The 15900-nt window shown below is 34.1% G+C and overlaps 6 protein-coding genes across 10 annotated transcripts; 4 read left to right on the top strand and 2 right to left on the bottom strand.

Annotated features, from left to right (window-relative positions):
* Nucleotides 1–474: 474 nt before the first annotated feature.
* On the top strand, nucleotides 475–3345 carry LOC108558422 (protein TIS11). 3 transcript variants are annotated; one of them, XM_017915338.1, is made up of 2 exons: nucleotides 475–593; nucleotides 2472–3345. In XM_017915338.1, the coding sequence occupies exons 1-2, from the start codon at nucleotides 531–533 to the stop codon at nucleotides 3177–3179; spliced, it is 771 nt and encodes a 256-aa protein (XP_017770827.1). In that variant the 5' UTR covers nucleotides 475–530; the 3' UTR covers nucleotides 3180–3345. The 3 variants fall into 3 exon arrangements, with proteins under 3 accessions (XP_017770827.1, XP_017770828.1, XP_017770829.1); XM_017915339.1 differs by lacking the exon at nucleotides 475–593 and adding an exon at nucleotides 1362–1625; XM_017915340.1 differs by lacking the exon at nucleotides 475–593 and adding an exon at nucleotides 2169–2380.
* A 1924-nt stretch (nucleotides 3346–5269) lies between these two features.
* LOC108558421 (26S protease regulatory subunit 6B) lies at nucleotides 5270–6827 on the top strand. The gene is made up of 3 exons (XM_017915337.1): nucleotides 5270–5370; nucleotides 5557–6169; nucleotides 6229–6827. The coding sequence occupies exons 1-3, from the start codon at nucleotides 5338–5340 to the stop codon at nucleotides 6810–6812; spliced, it is 1230 nt and encodes a 409-aa protein (XP_017770826.1). The 5' UTR covers nucleotides 5270–5337; the 3' UTR covers nucleotides 6813–6827.
* A 1903-nt stretch (nucleotides 6828–8730) lies between these two features.
* Nucleotides 8731–13130, bottom strand: LOC108558420. Its single transcript, XM_017915336.1, has 4 exons — nucleotides 12798–13130; nucleotides 12666–12733; nucleotides 9884–10435; nucleotides 8731–9819 (listed from the first exon to the last, which is right to left on the bottom strand). Exons 3-4 carry the CDS (start codon nucleotides 10391–10393, stop codon nucleotides 8785–8787), a joined length of 1545 nt encoding a protein of 514 aa, XP_017770825.1. The 5' UTR covers nucleotides 10394–10435; nucleotides 12666–12733; nucleotides 12798–13130; the 3' UTR covers nucleotides 8731–8784.
* A 349-nt stretch (nucleotides 13131–13479) lies between these two features.
* On the top strand, nucleotides 13480–14134 carry LOC108558419 (protein yippee-like 5). Of its 2 annotated transcripts, none has more exons than XM_017915335.1 (3): nucleotides 13480–13612; nucleotides 13673–13873; nucleotides 13933–14134. In XM_017915335.1, the coding sequence occupies exons 2-3, from the start codon at nucleotides 13673–13675 to the stop codon at nucleotides 14095–14097; spliced, it is 366 nt and encodes a 121-aa protein (XP_017770824.1). In that variant the 5' UTR covers nucleotides 13480–13612; the 3' UTR covers nucleotides 14098–14134. The 2 variants fall into 2 exon arrangements, with proteins under 2 accessions (XP_017770824.1, XP_017770823.1); XM_017915334.1 differs by having other exon boundaries at nucleotides 13482–13621.
* Nucleotides 14135–14431: 297 nt separating this feature from the next.
* Nucleotides 14432–14924, bottom strand: LOC108558417 (cytochrome c oxidase assembly factor 6 homolog). Of its 2 annotated transcripts, none has more exons than XM_017915330.1 (2): nucleotides 14843–14924; nucleotides 14432–14704 (listed from the first exon to the last, which is right to left on the bottom strand). In XM_017915330.1, exon 2 carries the CDS (start codon nucleotides 14697–14699, stop codon nucleotides 14457–14459), a length of 243 nt encoding a protein of 80 aa, XP_017770819.1. In that variant the 5' UTR covers nucleotides 14700–14704; nucleotides 14843–14924; the 3' UTR covers nucleotides 14432–14456. The 2 variants fall into 2 exon arrangements, with proteins under 2 accessions (XP_017770819.1, XP_017770820.1); XM_017915331.1 differs by having other exon boundaries at nucleotides 14782–14863.
* Nucleotide 14925: 1 nt separating this feature from the next.
* On the top strand, nucleotides 14926–15880 carry LOC108558415 (39S ribosomal protein L22, mitochondrial). The gene is made up of 3 exons (XM_017915329.1): nucleotides 14926–15203; nucleotides 15261–15474; nucleotides 15645–15880. The coding sequence occupies exons 1-3, from the start codon at nucleotides 15009–15011 to the stop codon at nucleotides 15863–15865; spliced, it is 630 nt and encodes a 209-aa protein (XP_017770818.1). The 5' UTR covers nucleotides 14926–15008; the 3' UTR covers nucleotides 15866–15880.
* Nucleotides 15881–15900: the final 20 nt, after the last annotated feature.

Raw genomic sequence — 15900 nt, 5'->3', positions numbered from 1 at the left:
TAAGAGTTTAGACCTGCTTCATGAGATAGATTGGAAGAACTAACAGGAAAACACAGTATTTCAAATGAAATCAGGAGATAGCGTTATCATTTATGTTACGATAATAATTATAGAGAGGCAAATCGCTGGATATGAACGTTCTAGTATTTGAAGGAAAAATTTAAATGCAAAGAATGTACATATAGAAACATGTGCGTTCTGCATAAATTTGGCGCACATTTTGTATTGTATATTTATTTTTTTTGCGAGCTGCGTAGAAAAATTGTGTACGCACGAACGAAACATGCGGTTCTTATCTGTGCAAACTCACAGTACGGATTTTACTTAAGAACAGTATAGAAAGGCTCGGTTTTATGGGAAACATAAATTACTTTTAATTTCATAACTAATTTTCGTTTTAATTTAGTTGATCTGCATATCGTTTAGTTAGATTGTTTTTTTTTTCTATACGGATTAATTAATATATTTTCAATTGAATAGTTATAGTCGGTGTAGTAACGGTTATAAGCGGTTATTTTGTGGATTCTCTGATGATAGTGCTTTGCGAAACAACCATGGTAAACCTACTGGAAGTACAGCAGCCCGAAGAAATGGTGAGTACTAGTAGTTGCAATAACTAAGCAAGCAATACTTTTATGATCGATTCATTAACATTCGCTGAGGTGAGGTTTTCGGTGGACCGCGAGAATGAGACGATGGTAAAAAGAGAGACCATTTCGAATGGTAGTCGTTCGTTCGTTCGAATCATATAAGATTCACTTTCTATAACTCAGAGAAGAGAAGAAAAGGAAGAACGAAAAAGAGAAGACGGACGGGGAAAAAAATGGAAAGGAGAGAGAGAGAGAGAGAGAAAGATGGAGTAAAAAAGAAGAAGCGAAGAACGAAAACCGAGAAGAAGAAATAATAAGGCGCGGAAAGGACCAAAATCAGGTTTCGCGCTTGGGGCTGCGGCGGTTCGAAGCGATGCGTCGTTATCGGCGACGCGACGTGCGATTCTCGACCTTAGGGGCGGCTGGTACGATCACGTGACGTCAGCGGCGGCGGCGCGATTGGCTTTATCCAATTCGTTGTGTAGTCCTCTCTCTCTTTTCCACCGATGCCGTCAGATGGTTCCGTGTATTTACTTCTTCTCTCTCGCTCTCCCCTGTGTATACAATAAAGTGGTTGCCGTTGGTGGGGGTTGGGCGCTCGCGGAGCAAAGCCAGTGAAGTCCACTAAAAGCAGTCAGTGTGCGAAAGAGCGCATAGAGTGAAAGACGCACGCGTTACACTGCGACGGAAAAGCGCATTTGGTTTTAAATTTTACACAAGTTCTAAGCGAGTCTTCCAGTGCAGCAGCGTATCGTTGTGTTGTGTCACCCACCACCAACTAAGTTTTCTTGGCCTTTGTTCTGTTCCGCGAAAGTGTCGTGCTCATCATCACACACACACACACACAATCATCATCAGACTACAGCCTACCAAAGCTACCAATATCAACAAACAACAACTATTTTCAACAGAAGAAAAAGCGACCGCCTCCTTTTCGTTTCTTTCTTGATACATTGGAAATAACACTTGTAAAGGATGTCTACCGCGGTGATGTCACAGAATGCGATGTACGAGTTCGGCGATATTATTATAAAGGTAATTATAGTTAACGTGTTTGCACTTTCGTCCAAGAGGCGAAGGAAGAAGATATGAAGGAAAAGAGACCAAATAATATACAAAAAAAACAAAAAGAAAGAAAGAACGAACAACATAAACATTGAGGATAGTAGTATACACACTACTACACGTACGTCGACTGGCTCTTTCTTATACGATCAGTTCTTATACGAGAGCAACAGGAGATGATGCACTTTCTGTTTAGAACAGGTAGAATATACCTGTTCGGCTTCAGGTAGACGCGCGCGGGTTCGATCTTTGGTATTAGTATTCAAGGACCCTAGCCTGCAGAACCGGCTCTGCTTGTTTTAAGGTTTTTTCCCCTATACATAATATTTGGCATAATTGGTTCTTTTTTCTTCTTCGATCTTCACGTCCTCCTCATCCTCCTCCTTTCTTCAACACCACCACCACCAACTCATCTCGTCTTCTCTTTCGCATCTTTCTTTCTTTCTGCAAGAACAACAACAATAATAACAATATGTTGTTTTATGTTTGTTTGTGTGCACGAGTGGAAGGTTTCGCCCTACCTCTACATTTATAGACGGCGGCGAAAAGAGAAATGCCTTGCCTTGCCTGGTACTCTATACAAGCGCACAAGACTCCCACTAGGTCTTAGCTTTCACATCGTCCAGTCTAGTGCGGTTGTCACCGCGTGAAAGTAGGATTCTAGAACGAACTTTTACCAATTGTATAAGCAAGCAAGCAAGCAAGCAGGAGGAGAAGAGATGAAAGTGTGTGTGTACGAGGAGAGATGTTGGCCGGTCCGGCGGCGATCGCTATCAGTGCACGTTTCTTATCGCCCAACCTGTTGCTTTTTTCCAGAATAACGGCGTGCCGAGTCCAGAGTCGTCGCCAGGTTCCCATTTGGCCGTCGGTTCAGCCGCAGCCGTCCGATACACCCTCAGTCGCATGGCATCCACGCCGAACGCGTCGGCCACTGCTAGTCTAGTGAGTTCCATCCTCGGCAACTTCACGCAACAACACAGGCGTCTGGAGAGGACGCAGTCGGCCCCGGCGCCGGCCTCCGCTCTCCCAGCAACCCAGGGAAACACCTCCAGGTACAAGACGGAGCTGTGCCGTCCGTACGAAGAGTTCGGCGTGTGTAAATACGGTGATAAGTGTCAATTTGCCCACGGCATTGCGGAACTGCGCAACTTGGCCAGGCATCCGAAATACAAAACGGAATTGTGTCGCACCTACCACACGGTCGGGTTCTGTCCTTACGGCCCTCGGTGCCACTTCGTGCACAACCAAGAGGAAGTCATGCAACAGACCCGATCCTCAATGCCAACGGCAATCCTAGCCGTCAACAGGAACAACCGTCAACGTCCCGCCGCCCTAAGTCCTGCACTCTCCCTGGACAGTAACAACAGTCCACCCTGCAGCCTAAGTCAATCACCTACATCCTCTATGGGTTCCTTCTTCAGCAGCGAACCTGAGCTGCACTCCCCTGGCGTTGTCGACGATCAGAGGTTACCAGTGTTCAACAGGTTGTCCGCTCCCCTTTTAACGCTCGGCGAGCTTCCGTAGTGCCCAAATCTTCTATTCTTCAAACCCTTTTTTTTAATAATATTATCATTATTTATATACTTCTTATTTCAAAAGATAAAAAATGAAACCATTTACTCAGACAATTATTTAATTTTGCAGTGTCTATTTATATTTCTATATTATATATTATATAATTATATTCTGCTATAGAGCAGAGTGATTTTGATATTGTGTGATTTTTTTAAATATATATATATATATATTAATATTATATAAAATCTATTTAGTTTTAGGAAGGCGAGTTTTTTTTTTTATAACGAATGTTGTTAAGTGAATGAAATGATGTGCAACTTTAGGTTTAGTTAAGGTTTCATCGGTCTCGATTTTGTTTTCTTTTTTATTATTATTATTATTATTATTTTTGTTTCCTTTCAACATTCCGCGAACAATTTAATTTATTTTATTCTTCCCACCCACCCTTTATTTCTTCTCATTTATGTGTGCGCCTGACCGATGAAGAGAGAATTTGAATTTTTGTTATTTAAATCATTATTTAATTTGTATGTTTCTCATTTTCAACACGTTTATGTTATGTAGTTATTTTTTTTTTATTGTAATTTATATGTAACTTATTATTTATATTTACCGCAATATTACATCTATAGGTGACCAAATGTGCTCAGCACATATTTACTATAGCTAAGGGAAAAGAAACTACCCGTATATACCTGTATATTTATGTAGCTATAATGTAACTTTATATAATTATCAATAAATTATATTTGTTCTTCAAAAAAAATTCAAAAAGTCTACTTGTGTTTTGTTCCGGCCAGCTGAGCAGGGCCTCGGCACACTCTTTCTTACTGCTCCTGCTGCTGCTGCACCCAGACATTACCTGCCCATACATTATTACACTTCATTTAAATTCTACTATCATACATAATTTCAAAACGAGTTTCCCATACCAGCCAAGACTCAATTTATACACACATACGATGATCAATACAAAAATCATAAGATCCGGCTGATCCAACATCTATTCATCGTCACCTCCACAAAACGCTTTCAACAAAACACTGATTTACTTCTTAAAATAAATATTTAACAAAAAAAAAATTCATGGCTACATAAATACTTATAATCAAACATTAGTCATTTAATATTTATTACATCTCATTATGTATAAATAAAGTAATGTAAATAATGAATAATTTGTAATTTCATAGAAAAAAAAATAGTAAAGAATCAAATTATCAACAATCAAATAATATAGAAAGTGTATAAAGGATATTAAATGTTAGCAACATTTATGAAAATGTCACTATTATAAACAAACTAATTAACAAAAATGTTTTATTTGGATTTTTTTTAAAAACGTTCATATTTTATTAAACTTTCACTGCATTCAGATTTGAATACTGAGAGTAAATATCAAATTCATACACTTATAGTGAAATTTAAACAATTAAAAGTGTTTTCATTTTATTTATGAAATAAAGATTATTGAAAGTTACGTTTCAAATGTTAGTGATGCATATTTAGATTTCATTATAACTATTTTTGTGACTTGTACAAAGAACTAAATTACTTAATTTAGAAATATAGAAATAATAAATACAGTTTAATTTATGCATACTTCAATTACAATTTTAATGTTACCTGATTAGTATGAAATCAGCCTGAACTTACATCCTTCAGAGTTTAAAAATATCCATGTATAATAAAACATCAATTATTTGATGTGTAATTAAATTTAAACTGTGATTATAATTGGAATGTGCTATGCAATCAATGCAAGTTTGTGTGTTTCGGAATGATTTCATTTGCAGTAGGCAATGTTGAATTACCAATCAGTAATGTAATTAAATAGAGACTTATTCAAACGTACAAATATGCAAATATGTTCCTAGATTTGACCCAAATGACCAATTTTTAATTAATATAAAACATTCACTTGTTCATTTGCCGCCCTCTAACTGCCCTCATTAGATACATACTGGCCTATTGAACTAACATCTTGCGCCATCTACAATCTTATATATGCACTTCGGTAAGAAAAACATGAAATGTTATTTCGTTGCGCCATCTATATTCGATTGTAATACCTAATTGCAGTGACCTATGAAGCTGTCAATCGGATGACAATTACGGTGAACGTTTTGGGGAAGAAGTAAACGCAAATTACAAGTCATCTGAAATGGAAAACATGGAAGTAGCTTTGCCCGAAAAAGTGAGTAAATTATGTATAAACTAGAACATTAATTAAATTTAGTAGTTGCTCGTTCCGTATATTTACAAGTTTTTTGTTGTTTACACTGTTTTATACAGTGTAATTTGACTTAGTGTGTTCTTAGTAACCTGTATTTATCAAAACATTATTTCCAAATAAACTGTCACTGCAATGAATAAATTTAAGGATGAGGGGAGCCCTGCTGAGCAGAAACAAGTCCTGCAGGATATGGACCTAGAGGACCTCTACACAAAGTACAAGAAGCTTCAACAAATGCTGGAATTTCTAGAGGTACAGGAGGAGTACATAAAAGATGAGCAACGTAATCTGAAGAAGGAGTATTTACATGCTCAAGAGGAAGTTAAGAGAATTCAATCTGTACCTCTGGTAATTGGACAATTTCTGGAAGCTGTTGATCAAAATACTGGCATTGTCGGTTCAACCACTGGTTCGAATTATTATGTCAGGATTTTATCAACTATTGATAGGGAACTGTTAAAACCGTCTGCGAGTGTAGCTTTGCATAAACATAGTAATGCTCTGGTGGATGTGTTACCACCAGAGGCAGATTCATCAATTAGTATGTTGCAAGCAGATGAGAAACCTGATGTTTCATATGCTGATATTGGTGGTATGGACATGCAAAAGCAAGAAATTAGGGAGGCAGTTGAACTACCATTAACACACTTTGAATTGTACAAGCAAATTGGTATTGATCCCCCACGCGGTGTTCTCATGTACGGTCCTCCTGGTTGCGGTAAAACCATGTTGGCTAAGGCAGTTGCACATCATACAACAGGTATTTTTTAAACTATACACTTAATATTTAATATGTACTTAAATTTTGTTTCGTTTTAGCTGCTTTTATCAGAGTTGTGGGTTCAGAGTTCGTTCAGAAATACCTAGGCGAGGGTCCACGCATGGTGAGAGATGTGTTCCGTCTGGCGAAAGAGAACTCTCCAGCAATTATTTTTATTGACGAAATTGACGCTATTGCTACGAAACGTTTTGATGCGCAAACTGGAGCCGACAGGGAAGTGCAACGTATCCTGCTCGAGCTTCTCAATCAAATGGACGGATTCGATCAGACAACTAATGTGAAAGTAATCATGGCTACAAACAGGGCCGACACATTGGATCCAGCATTGCTGAGACCTGGACGTTTGGATAGGAAAATTGAGTTCCCCTTACCGGATCGTAGGCAGAAACGGTTAATTTTAACTACAATCACATCAAAGATGAATCTATCAGAGGAGGTTGATCTAGAGGACTTCGTGGCACGTCCAGATAGAATTTCTGGAGCCGATATCAATGCAATTTGCCAAGAGGCGGGTATGCACGCAGTAAGAGAGAATAGGTACATCGTCTTACCGAAAGATTTCGAGAAGGGTTACAAGAATAACATTAAAAAGGATGAAAGCGAACACGAGTTCTATAAATAAATTATTATATTTTTTTCTTTCTTATTTACTAATTGATGTTTGTGCTTATTCGATGTAATAAAAAAAGATTTACTAATAACTGTTTGCGTTTTCTAATTTTTTCATTACCTTCCCCAATAAATGATGGAAATGTAACAGATTTCAATCTAATAGGAAGAAACGTTTATAAGTCGATAAGTTCCGAAGCAATGAACAAATAAAAATACTAATTGATTCTTATTAAGCAGATTAAAGATAAATTCTAGTGCACACAACAATTTTTGATGTTTTTCAGTAAAAACGAGGATGAGAATGGGGGCAAAACAATGAGCAAGTAAAATGAAATACCATATAATTTATTTATATTCATTTTTGATAAAATTTCATACATATATAATTGTTTGTTTCAGTTTTAGATCAGTGGTTGTTTACTAAAGGCAAAATCGATGAAAATATTTTTTGAAAAATAAATAAAAAAGGCACAATCTAGATGTAGATACCCTCTTCATATAATTGTTAATATAATATATATATATAGATAATGTATATAAATATATTTTATAAATTACTCTTCGTCCCTGCCACTTGCCGGGCAATACAAAAATAAATATCACAATCCCCTATATATCCTAACATCACTTCCAAATTCATCCAATTCCGTTAGTTCTACACATTTTTATTCTTTTCTTATGGCAAGAGAGATATTTCATGTTTATTTGTCTATTATGATTCGCTTAAAATTTGTGTTTTAAAAAGGTGCAATAGTAGTTACTCAACATCAATATTTCTCTTCATATAAAAAACATTGTATATTATTTATCAACCAACTTTTCAATAAAATATTATTGTTTTTTTTTCCTTTCCTTTCCTTTCCTTCTTATAGTTTGGTCAATGGGTTGTACAACAATTTTGAAAACTCAATAATCCAGATATGCTCTTTTTGAAAAATAATATATAAAAAAAAAAGAAAGAAAATTGTACAATTAATACTGCCATTTTTCTTTTCTCATCTTCAAACAAATCGTTAAAACAAAACAAACTAAAAGTAATAACAAAACGTAATGAATAAATCTCTTTGTATAAATAAAACAGGAAGTAACGGTAAGTAAACCTAACTCTATAAACTGGGGGCTAAATAATTTCTTTCAATCATTTAACATTCAATATACAGTAAATATATATATATATATGCATATATAATAAACTCTCTATATAATATATAAAATAGAAGATCTCTCTTTAGCAATCAGATCATAATAATAAAATAAAATAAAATTATTGCAATTGTTAATAATAATAATAATAACATATATATAATAACAAAAATATAAATATTTATAGGTGTATAGCTATAACTTTCTTTTCTTTATATAATATAACACACATGCAATTTGGTTTTTTTTACATTTAACTTTAGTTTACATCAATTATTAAGTAAAGTATGGTAACTCACAATAGGTTAAATAAACTTTCAAAATGTTAATAATAATTAAAATTAAATTTAGGTTTCGTTCTTTTAAGATTTTAAAGTATTTAAATAATCACATAATTTTGGAGCACCAAAATAATAATAATAATAACAGAATCGTTAATAAATTTGGCTTAAAACTTAATACCTTCGTGTTTTTTTTCTCTTTCTTTCTTTCCTTCTTGTTCTTTAAATTGATATGCTTCATCGATTTATACTTTCCAGCTAATTTGTTACTCTTTAAACTTAACTACACAAAATCAACAAATGTTACTGTTAGAGATACACATAGCGAACATTTCGATAAAAACAGAAGAGCATATAAAATTAAAAACTTTTTTAAACACATATCCAGACATGCATTAAAGAAGTTAACATCTATTTCTTTTTATGTATTTTTCTAACAATGAAGTGTCTGACACTATATATATGTATGTTTATATATATATTTCACATCGAGTCTCAACAATACCAATTGAAAGTTGCATTGTTTTCGATACTCGATACAAAAAAAAAGTTTCATATTTATGTGTTAGAAACATTACCTGGAATTTTTTCCTTGTAGGCCGCAATTGTGGCCAACGTCGCCAGACCAGATAATTCATCGTTGAATTGATTGGCGCATTCGAAGCTAGTCTTTTCTAAGTGAGTGATGTTATTCTTGTTTTTTCTTTTCTTGGATCCAATTAACTGTTTCCCTTTGACCGCTTCCACCTTATGCTTCAAATCTCCTTTGTTGCGGACGAATTTACTTCGCTTTTTACTCTCCTTCTTGCGTTCCAAATATCTATCATAACTGAGACTAGTTAATTCGCATATACGCTTGTTTAGATCGAACGATGGAATGCTCTTGGAGTAATCGTCTGGTTCAGACTGTTCCGATGATGTTCTTGTGCGCTCCTGCTTTCCATTGTCAGCCTTAGGCAAAATCCGTTCTTCAAGTCTTTTGATCGTGTTGTTTAAATCTATACTTGAAATCTCTTGGGACTTTTCCCTTTTGGTCTTCAACAGCCTGCTATTGAGCATGAATTCTGCATACCTGTTGCCTTTGCATTTTCTATCTGACTTTCTGGTATCTTTAAAGTCGTTCCTTGCATCCGAATCGTCGTCAACATTAATATCAGTTTCAATAGGTGGTGACTCGAATATATTCTTCTGCACACTTTTATTGTCGATGATTTCCAAAGTACGTTTTTTCAGCGGCTTCGCTGGTTCGTTTTTATCAGAGCCGGACTTGACTGGACTCGTCATATATTCTCTGTTGTTATTTTCCATCTCGTTATTGTTGTTGCACAAAGTGGTATCAACGTTCTTTTCTTGAGGCTTAACAGTAAAAGTGCTGTTACTGTTCAAAAGTGTTGACAACATGCCCAACTGCGATTCATCGGCAAGTTTACCTGGAGTAAATTCAGCTCTGGCGTTGTGCAGATTAACAGATGAAATTGGAGATGTCGGCTCTTGCTTAAAATTATTTGGTCTCGTTGGTAACGTACGTAATGGTGGAGCGGGAAGCTTGTACCACTTGAAGTTAGGGTTTGCAGAAAAGAAAGCATCTTTGTACTGAAAAGCAAACAATAATCAATTTTTATACAGATTTTGGGTTTGAAAAAAAGAAAACACGTACCTCTTTAGCCAAGTTCGTATACGGGTTCTTATCGTGTATATCCAACAGAGCCCACCATTCTCCAAGAATTCTGGTAACACCGCGATTTTCCAGATTCGGAAACTTGTTTCTAACAATCGGCCTGTGTTTCTTACAGAATATTAAAAAGGCATTCATTGGTCGTCTAGCATGATGTGCTGGAGATGGCACAGTTTCATCTGCTGTGCTTGTTGCCTCCTCCAAATGGTCGACTTCTTTCTCGACCTTGACAACTTCCTCGTTCATACTCACAGCATCCGTGCTCTCGTTATTGTCGCAAGACCATGACATCTTGGTCGTTTTCTCCATTTCAACGTTCATTTCGGTTTTACGATTATTCATGAAAGTGCTTTTTGTCCAAATATCATTAACACTCATTCCTTTCAAAGAGTATTTACTGCACACATTCATGCTTTTGTTGTTATCCAGCGCTTTTGATTTGTACCACATAAAACGATTACTTTCTGACACAGAGTTCATTTCATTCAGCATGCAACCAATATACTGCGGAGTCCTGCAATTGTTTCAGTTGAACTGCAAAACGAAAACAAAATTATAACTCAACACTCAATGTATTAAACGTGTAATTTACAAAGCAACAATCATTATTCAATAAATAACCTTACGTATTATGTATTAAACGGGGAATCTTCTATAAATTCATATTTTAAATGCAATTCAGTACAATATGTAAATCATATTATTATATGTTTCACTATCTTTTAGACGAAATAATTATATCATTCCAATAATTACTAATATCATTACCTTGAAATTTATTTTTATTATTCACATTTGGAGTCATAAATAACTATTCACAATAATTAACCCACACAACTGAATTTTTAACGATTTAATTTAAAGGATTACGTGCGATTTATTATTAAAAAAAATTGATTCATCATTTCAATATTAATCACTAAAGCAACAAATCAAATAATTATCTAATCCATCAATTCTAACAAAACTTTTTAAAAAACATTTACATTTTTACCCACAATTATTTTGTTTTTTATATACAATAAACTATAAAGAATGCACTACATTCCATATAAATATTCAAATGAATGAAAGTTAAATATAGTATAGAAATTCACTTTGGACATGATAACTACATTCATTTAAAATGTTGTTTTTTTTTTAAATTTCATAGCTATTAACAAGTACCAATAAGATTAAAATAATGCATTAAAAATAAATCTATACGTTTATTTTATCTAATCTATTTCACAAAGATACATTTTATTTACAGCTGTACAACTGTAGATATGAAAAGTTAAAGTCACTTGTTTCATTATGTTTAATTAAACACACCGAAAATTGATTATTTTCTAATGTACACATCAACTTGATGTTGAATTCTAAATGAAATTTTAATTCAACCTAGTAACCTACTAAGCAAAATAAATAAACAATATCTATATTGGCACATACATAAAACATACATATATTGGCCAATAAATTTGTTATATAATTGCAAAAACTATTGGTAAAAATATTATGGGTATAATTTGGAATAAATAATCCTATTAGAATGATTATGGGATATTTGCATTTCGTATTTTGGTGATGACTGCATTAAAATTACTAGATAATTAATTGCATTGATTAATTTCAATGTTTGTATTTTTTGTATGATAAAATATGACATACAATAATTGATAACTTAAGCAACATACTTAGATAGGTATTATAGCTATAACAACGATTGTCTTTACACCACATATGTTCACTCAATAAGCAACCTTTTGTTATATCAAATACATAATTTATACATGAAAAAATACAAGTTTTTCATTAACGCAAATAAAATGTAATACGTAACATAATTATCTAACATTTGAAAAGCAGGTGACGTCCCTGACCATGGTCATAGAGTGAAACAGCCTCATTCATATATATATAAATTTTTAAATAAAAATAATTATATTTATATATGAACAACAATATTTGAACTTAACAGATTTCATTTAAAAGTGGTGTAATTGCTTGTTATATAATAACTGAAACTGAAAATATGCGTATTTAAATGTAAACTCATTTAAAAATAGAATTGGGTACATTCATAGAGAGCACAAATATATGTAATATATATATATACATTTTTAAAAAGAAAAGATGAGCCTACGTCTTGGACATTTGGCGTCACGTTTTAATGCAGTTTGCGCAATGGTATAATTAAAACAAAGATGATACTTTCTTTGTTGAAATGTCATCGCGACCGGAATCGATGAAATTCCCCCGAAACTTGCAACATATTTCGGATTGAGCAGAACAGATTTTTCGGTAGTCGCCATTCAATGTCACCCGCTCGCTATTGCAAATCGAGTATATGCAACATGATTCACGGAAAGCAGCATCTTCGTCTCTGTTTTTTTTTGTTTTGTTTCAAATGAAGATTGCCCTACTTAGTAAGACAAAATTTAAAAGTAAATGATCGATGATTGGTAATTATCGATGGCGATGATCGAATTCAGCAGTTGGTGACTTCAGGATGGAGAGGAGAAGAAAAAGTGTATGTGGATCAGGCGGAATGCATCTGTATAATGCAAAAGTATATAAAAAAAATGCACGGGCAATCGCTTCAAGGCCAATTGAACAATACGGTCTCCAAAAAAGACAGCCATTAATGCAATTCTAAATGAAAAGCTGTGCGATTCGTCGGACAGTTAATAAAACCCACAGAGAAATTGGCGAATTCATCGGAATCCCCGAAAACTGGCTGGAAAGCGAAGCTGCAACACGAATATTGTTGTATATTTACCTATGATATAGCAGCCATAGCAAGCGCAATCACATGACGTCACAACGATATATCGGAGTATCCTCAAACTGACACAGAAAAGTTAAATGATTTACTGGAAACGAAACCATATTGCGGTCCTTTCCTACATACCTCACCGCCGTCTACTCTTTCAGTCACATTAAAATCACTAAACAAATCCAATAAATCGCTGCAGAATGCAAGATGTCTGTCACTGTTTAGATCGTCAGCTGTTCCCCCTTGCCCCACTACCTAATGAATGTTGACACTGAATTCGATTGGTTCGCTTCCACTTTTTTTTTTACTTCTCTTTCGTTTCGTTTCGTTTCGTTCTTTCAAAAAGAGTTTCCATTTATTTGACACAGTTTCTTTCCTTCTCGCTCGCTCCCATCCACCTCCTCTTCCGATAATCCGGATTTCAAATGCGCACACCGCGATTATCATACAATTATTTTCATCTAATAAGAATTGTTGCGATCGCAGACGCAATCGAATCTTATCACCTGTGAAATATTTGATCCAATTCGAACCAACTTCCAATTAACAACAAGAAGCGCGAGAAAATGGCCAACTCAATACAAAATAACACTACTTATAAAAGACAAATAATTAAACTTTCTAATGCAACTTTTTTTTTATATATATAATTTCCCCACTTATCCAAATATCGAACTAATCGAAAACAAATTAAATCGACAGTATACAAATGTTCTCATTGCAGTACTTGTTTCATTATTTACAAAACATTCAAATTATTTGTACATTCGCAGCAGTAGTTCAAACAGTTTGCTTACTGGACAACTTCAAATCGCATGTTGTTGCATACAATTGCTGCTACCTTCAGTTTATTTTGTACCAGCCTTATCTCTATTTATAGACAGAGAATTATCACTGACTTGTTGGTTCCCCTGATTCATAACAAAGGAGACTGAAGTGGACATTTTGTGGTGAATAAGGTAAAAACTCTCTGTTTTCAATACTTTTCTGTTTAATAAATTAATTTATAGATGGGCAGAATATTCCTGGAACATATGGGTGGCGTTAGGCTTTTCTCATGTGCTAGATGCGACACAAATCTAACAAACCGATCAGAATTAATCAGTACTCGATTCACTGGTGCTACCGGCAGAGCATTTCTTTTCAACAGAGTTGTGAACTTGACATACAGTGAAGTTCAGGATAGAGTTATGCTTACTGGTAGACATATGGTATATATATATATATTACTCCTAACTATATAATATACATACAATGCATTTCATTTCAGGTTCGTGATGTGTCTTGCAAATCCTGTGATTCCAAACTTGGTTGGATGTACGAGTTTGCTACTGACGAAAATCAAAGGTACAAAGAAGGTAGAGTGATTTTGGAGAGGGCTTTGGTAACTGAAACTGATGGAATGGAAGAAAGGGTTTCCTTTAATGATAATTAAGTATTATTTAATTTATATGTTTTGCATATTCTATCACTGCCAGTTATAATATTATATTTTTAATTATTGAAAATATAATATAAACAATTGTAAGTGATTTCATGAAACACAATGTTTATTATTTGCATTTACCTAGACTACATCATATTGATCAAAGTATTTGAATAATGTGATCATTTTTCATTTTTATCTCATAAATATTTTATAAATAATATTATTTATCTTTCCTACAGTAGAAATAATGGGCCCTGTTGGCTAAACAACTCAGAAAAGTAGGAATCCGAATAGACAATATACATTTTTCTTGTATATTTTATTAAAATTAAATTCTATCAATATATCTATATATATAATTGTGTCTATTTATTTTCTAAAGGTTCATACCCATGCTTTTCAATCTTTTCTTTGAACTGCAAGTAACTTCGTTTTCTATCGAAATGTTTCACCCATTGCGGAGAGCATGATTGCTCATACATCTTCCTGAAATCTGCACAGGGTCCTGTCGGTGTTGTTTCATTGATCTTATTTGCATCTAAACATTTCCAAAAATCATCCCTCGATGACCAGCATTTCGTTCTCTCCTCTTTATTTGGAAATGACATTCTTCCTAAAAACAAATCAAGAAAGTCCAAGAGATCTGATTAAATTTTAATTGATATTTTCAAATAATTATATAATACATACAAATTATCAATAAAATGATGTAATTTTTCAATAAAGCAAGTTAAATAATTATTGAATTTACCTATTTTCACTAACTTCCAATTGGCCAGATACGGTTTTATATGAATTTATTTACAAATTGGATTGAGGTTCGTTTTATAAGGATAACCTACAAAACACTTCTCTCCAGTCCAATTTGAGGTTAAGTCATTTGTGTTATAAAACTATATGTAGCTGGATAATTTATAATGGCCTTATATAAAGTAAAATCCCTTTTTCAACTTGGAAATCAAATACAGCCGCTGTTAATTACGCAGTGCGATAAATTCCATACTACAAGTGATTTAAGTGCTTGGAGTAGAAATAGTGGTCCTAAAAGGTGGTTAAAATACAATGATGTTATATACCCTCCGCAATCGCCTGATGAGGAACCAAGACCTGCTGTAAGACAATAGTAACATATTTTTATGAATATATTTTAGCAGTATTTGTTGTTGCAGTTTGTTTGCCATCAGCGCACGAATATTAAATACAGTCCATGGAAGATGTGGTACATAGCCAGTTTAGTTAGGGGCATGTCCGTGGATGAAGCTATAAAACAATTGAAATTTGTTTTGAAGAAAGGATCTAAGGATGTCATGGAAGTTATTGAAGAAGCCCGAGAATTAGCTATTAAAGAACATAATGTTCAGTATGGAACCAATTTATGGGTTGGTGAGTATTGTCTCTTTCAGATTCACTACAGTATCTCCATTTTTATCTTAAATATAACAAATATTAAATTGGAGACTGTTTACTTCATACAAATATAATGGATTTGGAACAAATTCTGCAGAAAGTTTAAAACAGAATTGTTTAAAATACTAAACAGAATTTCGTTACAGCTGAATCCTTTGTTGGTAAAGGTCAAGTGATTAAGGGGATGAGAAGACACGGCAGGATGAGGCACGGTCTCGTAAGATACTTCCATTGTCATTACTTTGTAAGATTAGAGGAAGGTACACCACCAAAGGACTACTACATGCATGCCCCCAAGGAGCCCAGTCAACAGTTGCAGGAATGGTTGGAGGAAATGAGGAAACGCAAGATTATAAACTCTTTGTAAACTTATATAATATAAGATTTATAGGATGTGTTTTT

Source organism: Nicrophorus vespilloides, unplaced genomic scaffold, assembly GCF_001412225.1.
Source record: "Nicrophorus vespilloides isolate i.1.1-1 unplaced genomic scaffold, Nicve_v1.0, whole genome shotgun sequence".
Classification (NCBI taxonomy): domain Eukaryota; kingdom Metazoa; phylum Arthropoda; class Insecta; order Coleoptera; family Silphidae; genus Nicrophorus; species Nicrophorus vespilloides.
Note: the sequence above shows the minus strand (reverse complement) of the source record. Positions and strands in the feature narration are given on the sequence as shown.

Coding starts and splice junctions, on each gene's coding strand:
- LOC108558422 (XM_017915338.1), top strand. CDS start 531: ATGATAGTGCTTTGCGAAACAACCATGGTAAACCTACTGGAAGTACAG. Junction 594..2,471: donor TACAGCAGCCCGAAGAAATG/GTGAGTACTAGT, acceptor GCTTTTTTCCAG/AATAACGGCGTGCCGAGTCC.
- LOC108558421 (XM_017915337.1), top strand. CDS start 5,338: ATGGAAAACATGGAAGTAGCTTTGCCCGAAAAA. Junction 5,371..5,556: donor AAGTAGCTTTGCCCGAAAAA/GTGAGTAAATTA, acceptor AATAAATTTAAG/GATGAGGGGAGCCCTGCTGA. Junction 6,170..6,228: donor AGTTGCACATCATACAACAG/GTATTTTTTAAA, acceptor GTTTCGTTTTAG/CTGCTTTTATCAGAGTTGTG.
- LOC108558420 (XM_017915336.1), bottom strand. CDS start 10,393: ATGCTGAATGAAATGAACTCTGTGTCAGAAAGTAATCGTTTTATGTGG. Junction 9,820..9,883: donor ATACGAACTTGGCTAAAGAG/GTACGTGTTTTC, acceptor TTTGCTTTTCAG/TACAAAGATGCTTTCTTTTC.
- LOC108558419 (XM_017915335.1), top strand. CDS start 13,673: ATGGGCAGAATATTCCTGGAACATATGGGTGGCGTTAGGCTTTTCTCA. Junction 13,874..13,932: donor TGCTTACTGGTAGACATATG/GTATATATATAT, acceptor ATTTCATTTCAG/GTTCGTGATGTGTCTTGCAA.
- LOC108558417 (XM_017915330.1), bottom strand. CDS start 14,699: ATGTCATTTCCAAATAAAGAGGAGAGAACGAAATGCTGGTCATCGAGG.
- LOC108558415 (XM_017915329.1), top strand. CDS start 15,009: ATGGCCTTATATAAAGTAAAATCCCTTTTTCAACTTGGAAATCAAATA. Junction 15,204..15,260: donor ATGAGGAACCAAGACCTGCT/GTAAGACAATAG, acceptor TTGTTGTTGCAG/TTTGTTTGCCATCAGCGCAC. Junction 15,475..15,644: donor TGGAACCAATTTATGGGTTG/GTGAGTATTGTC, acceptor ATTTCGTTACAG/CTGAATCCTTTGTTGGTAAA.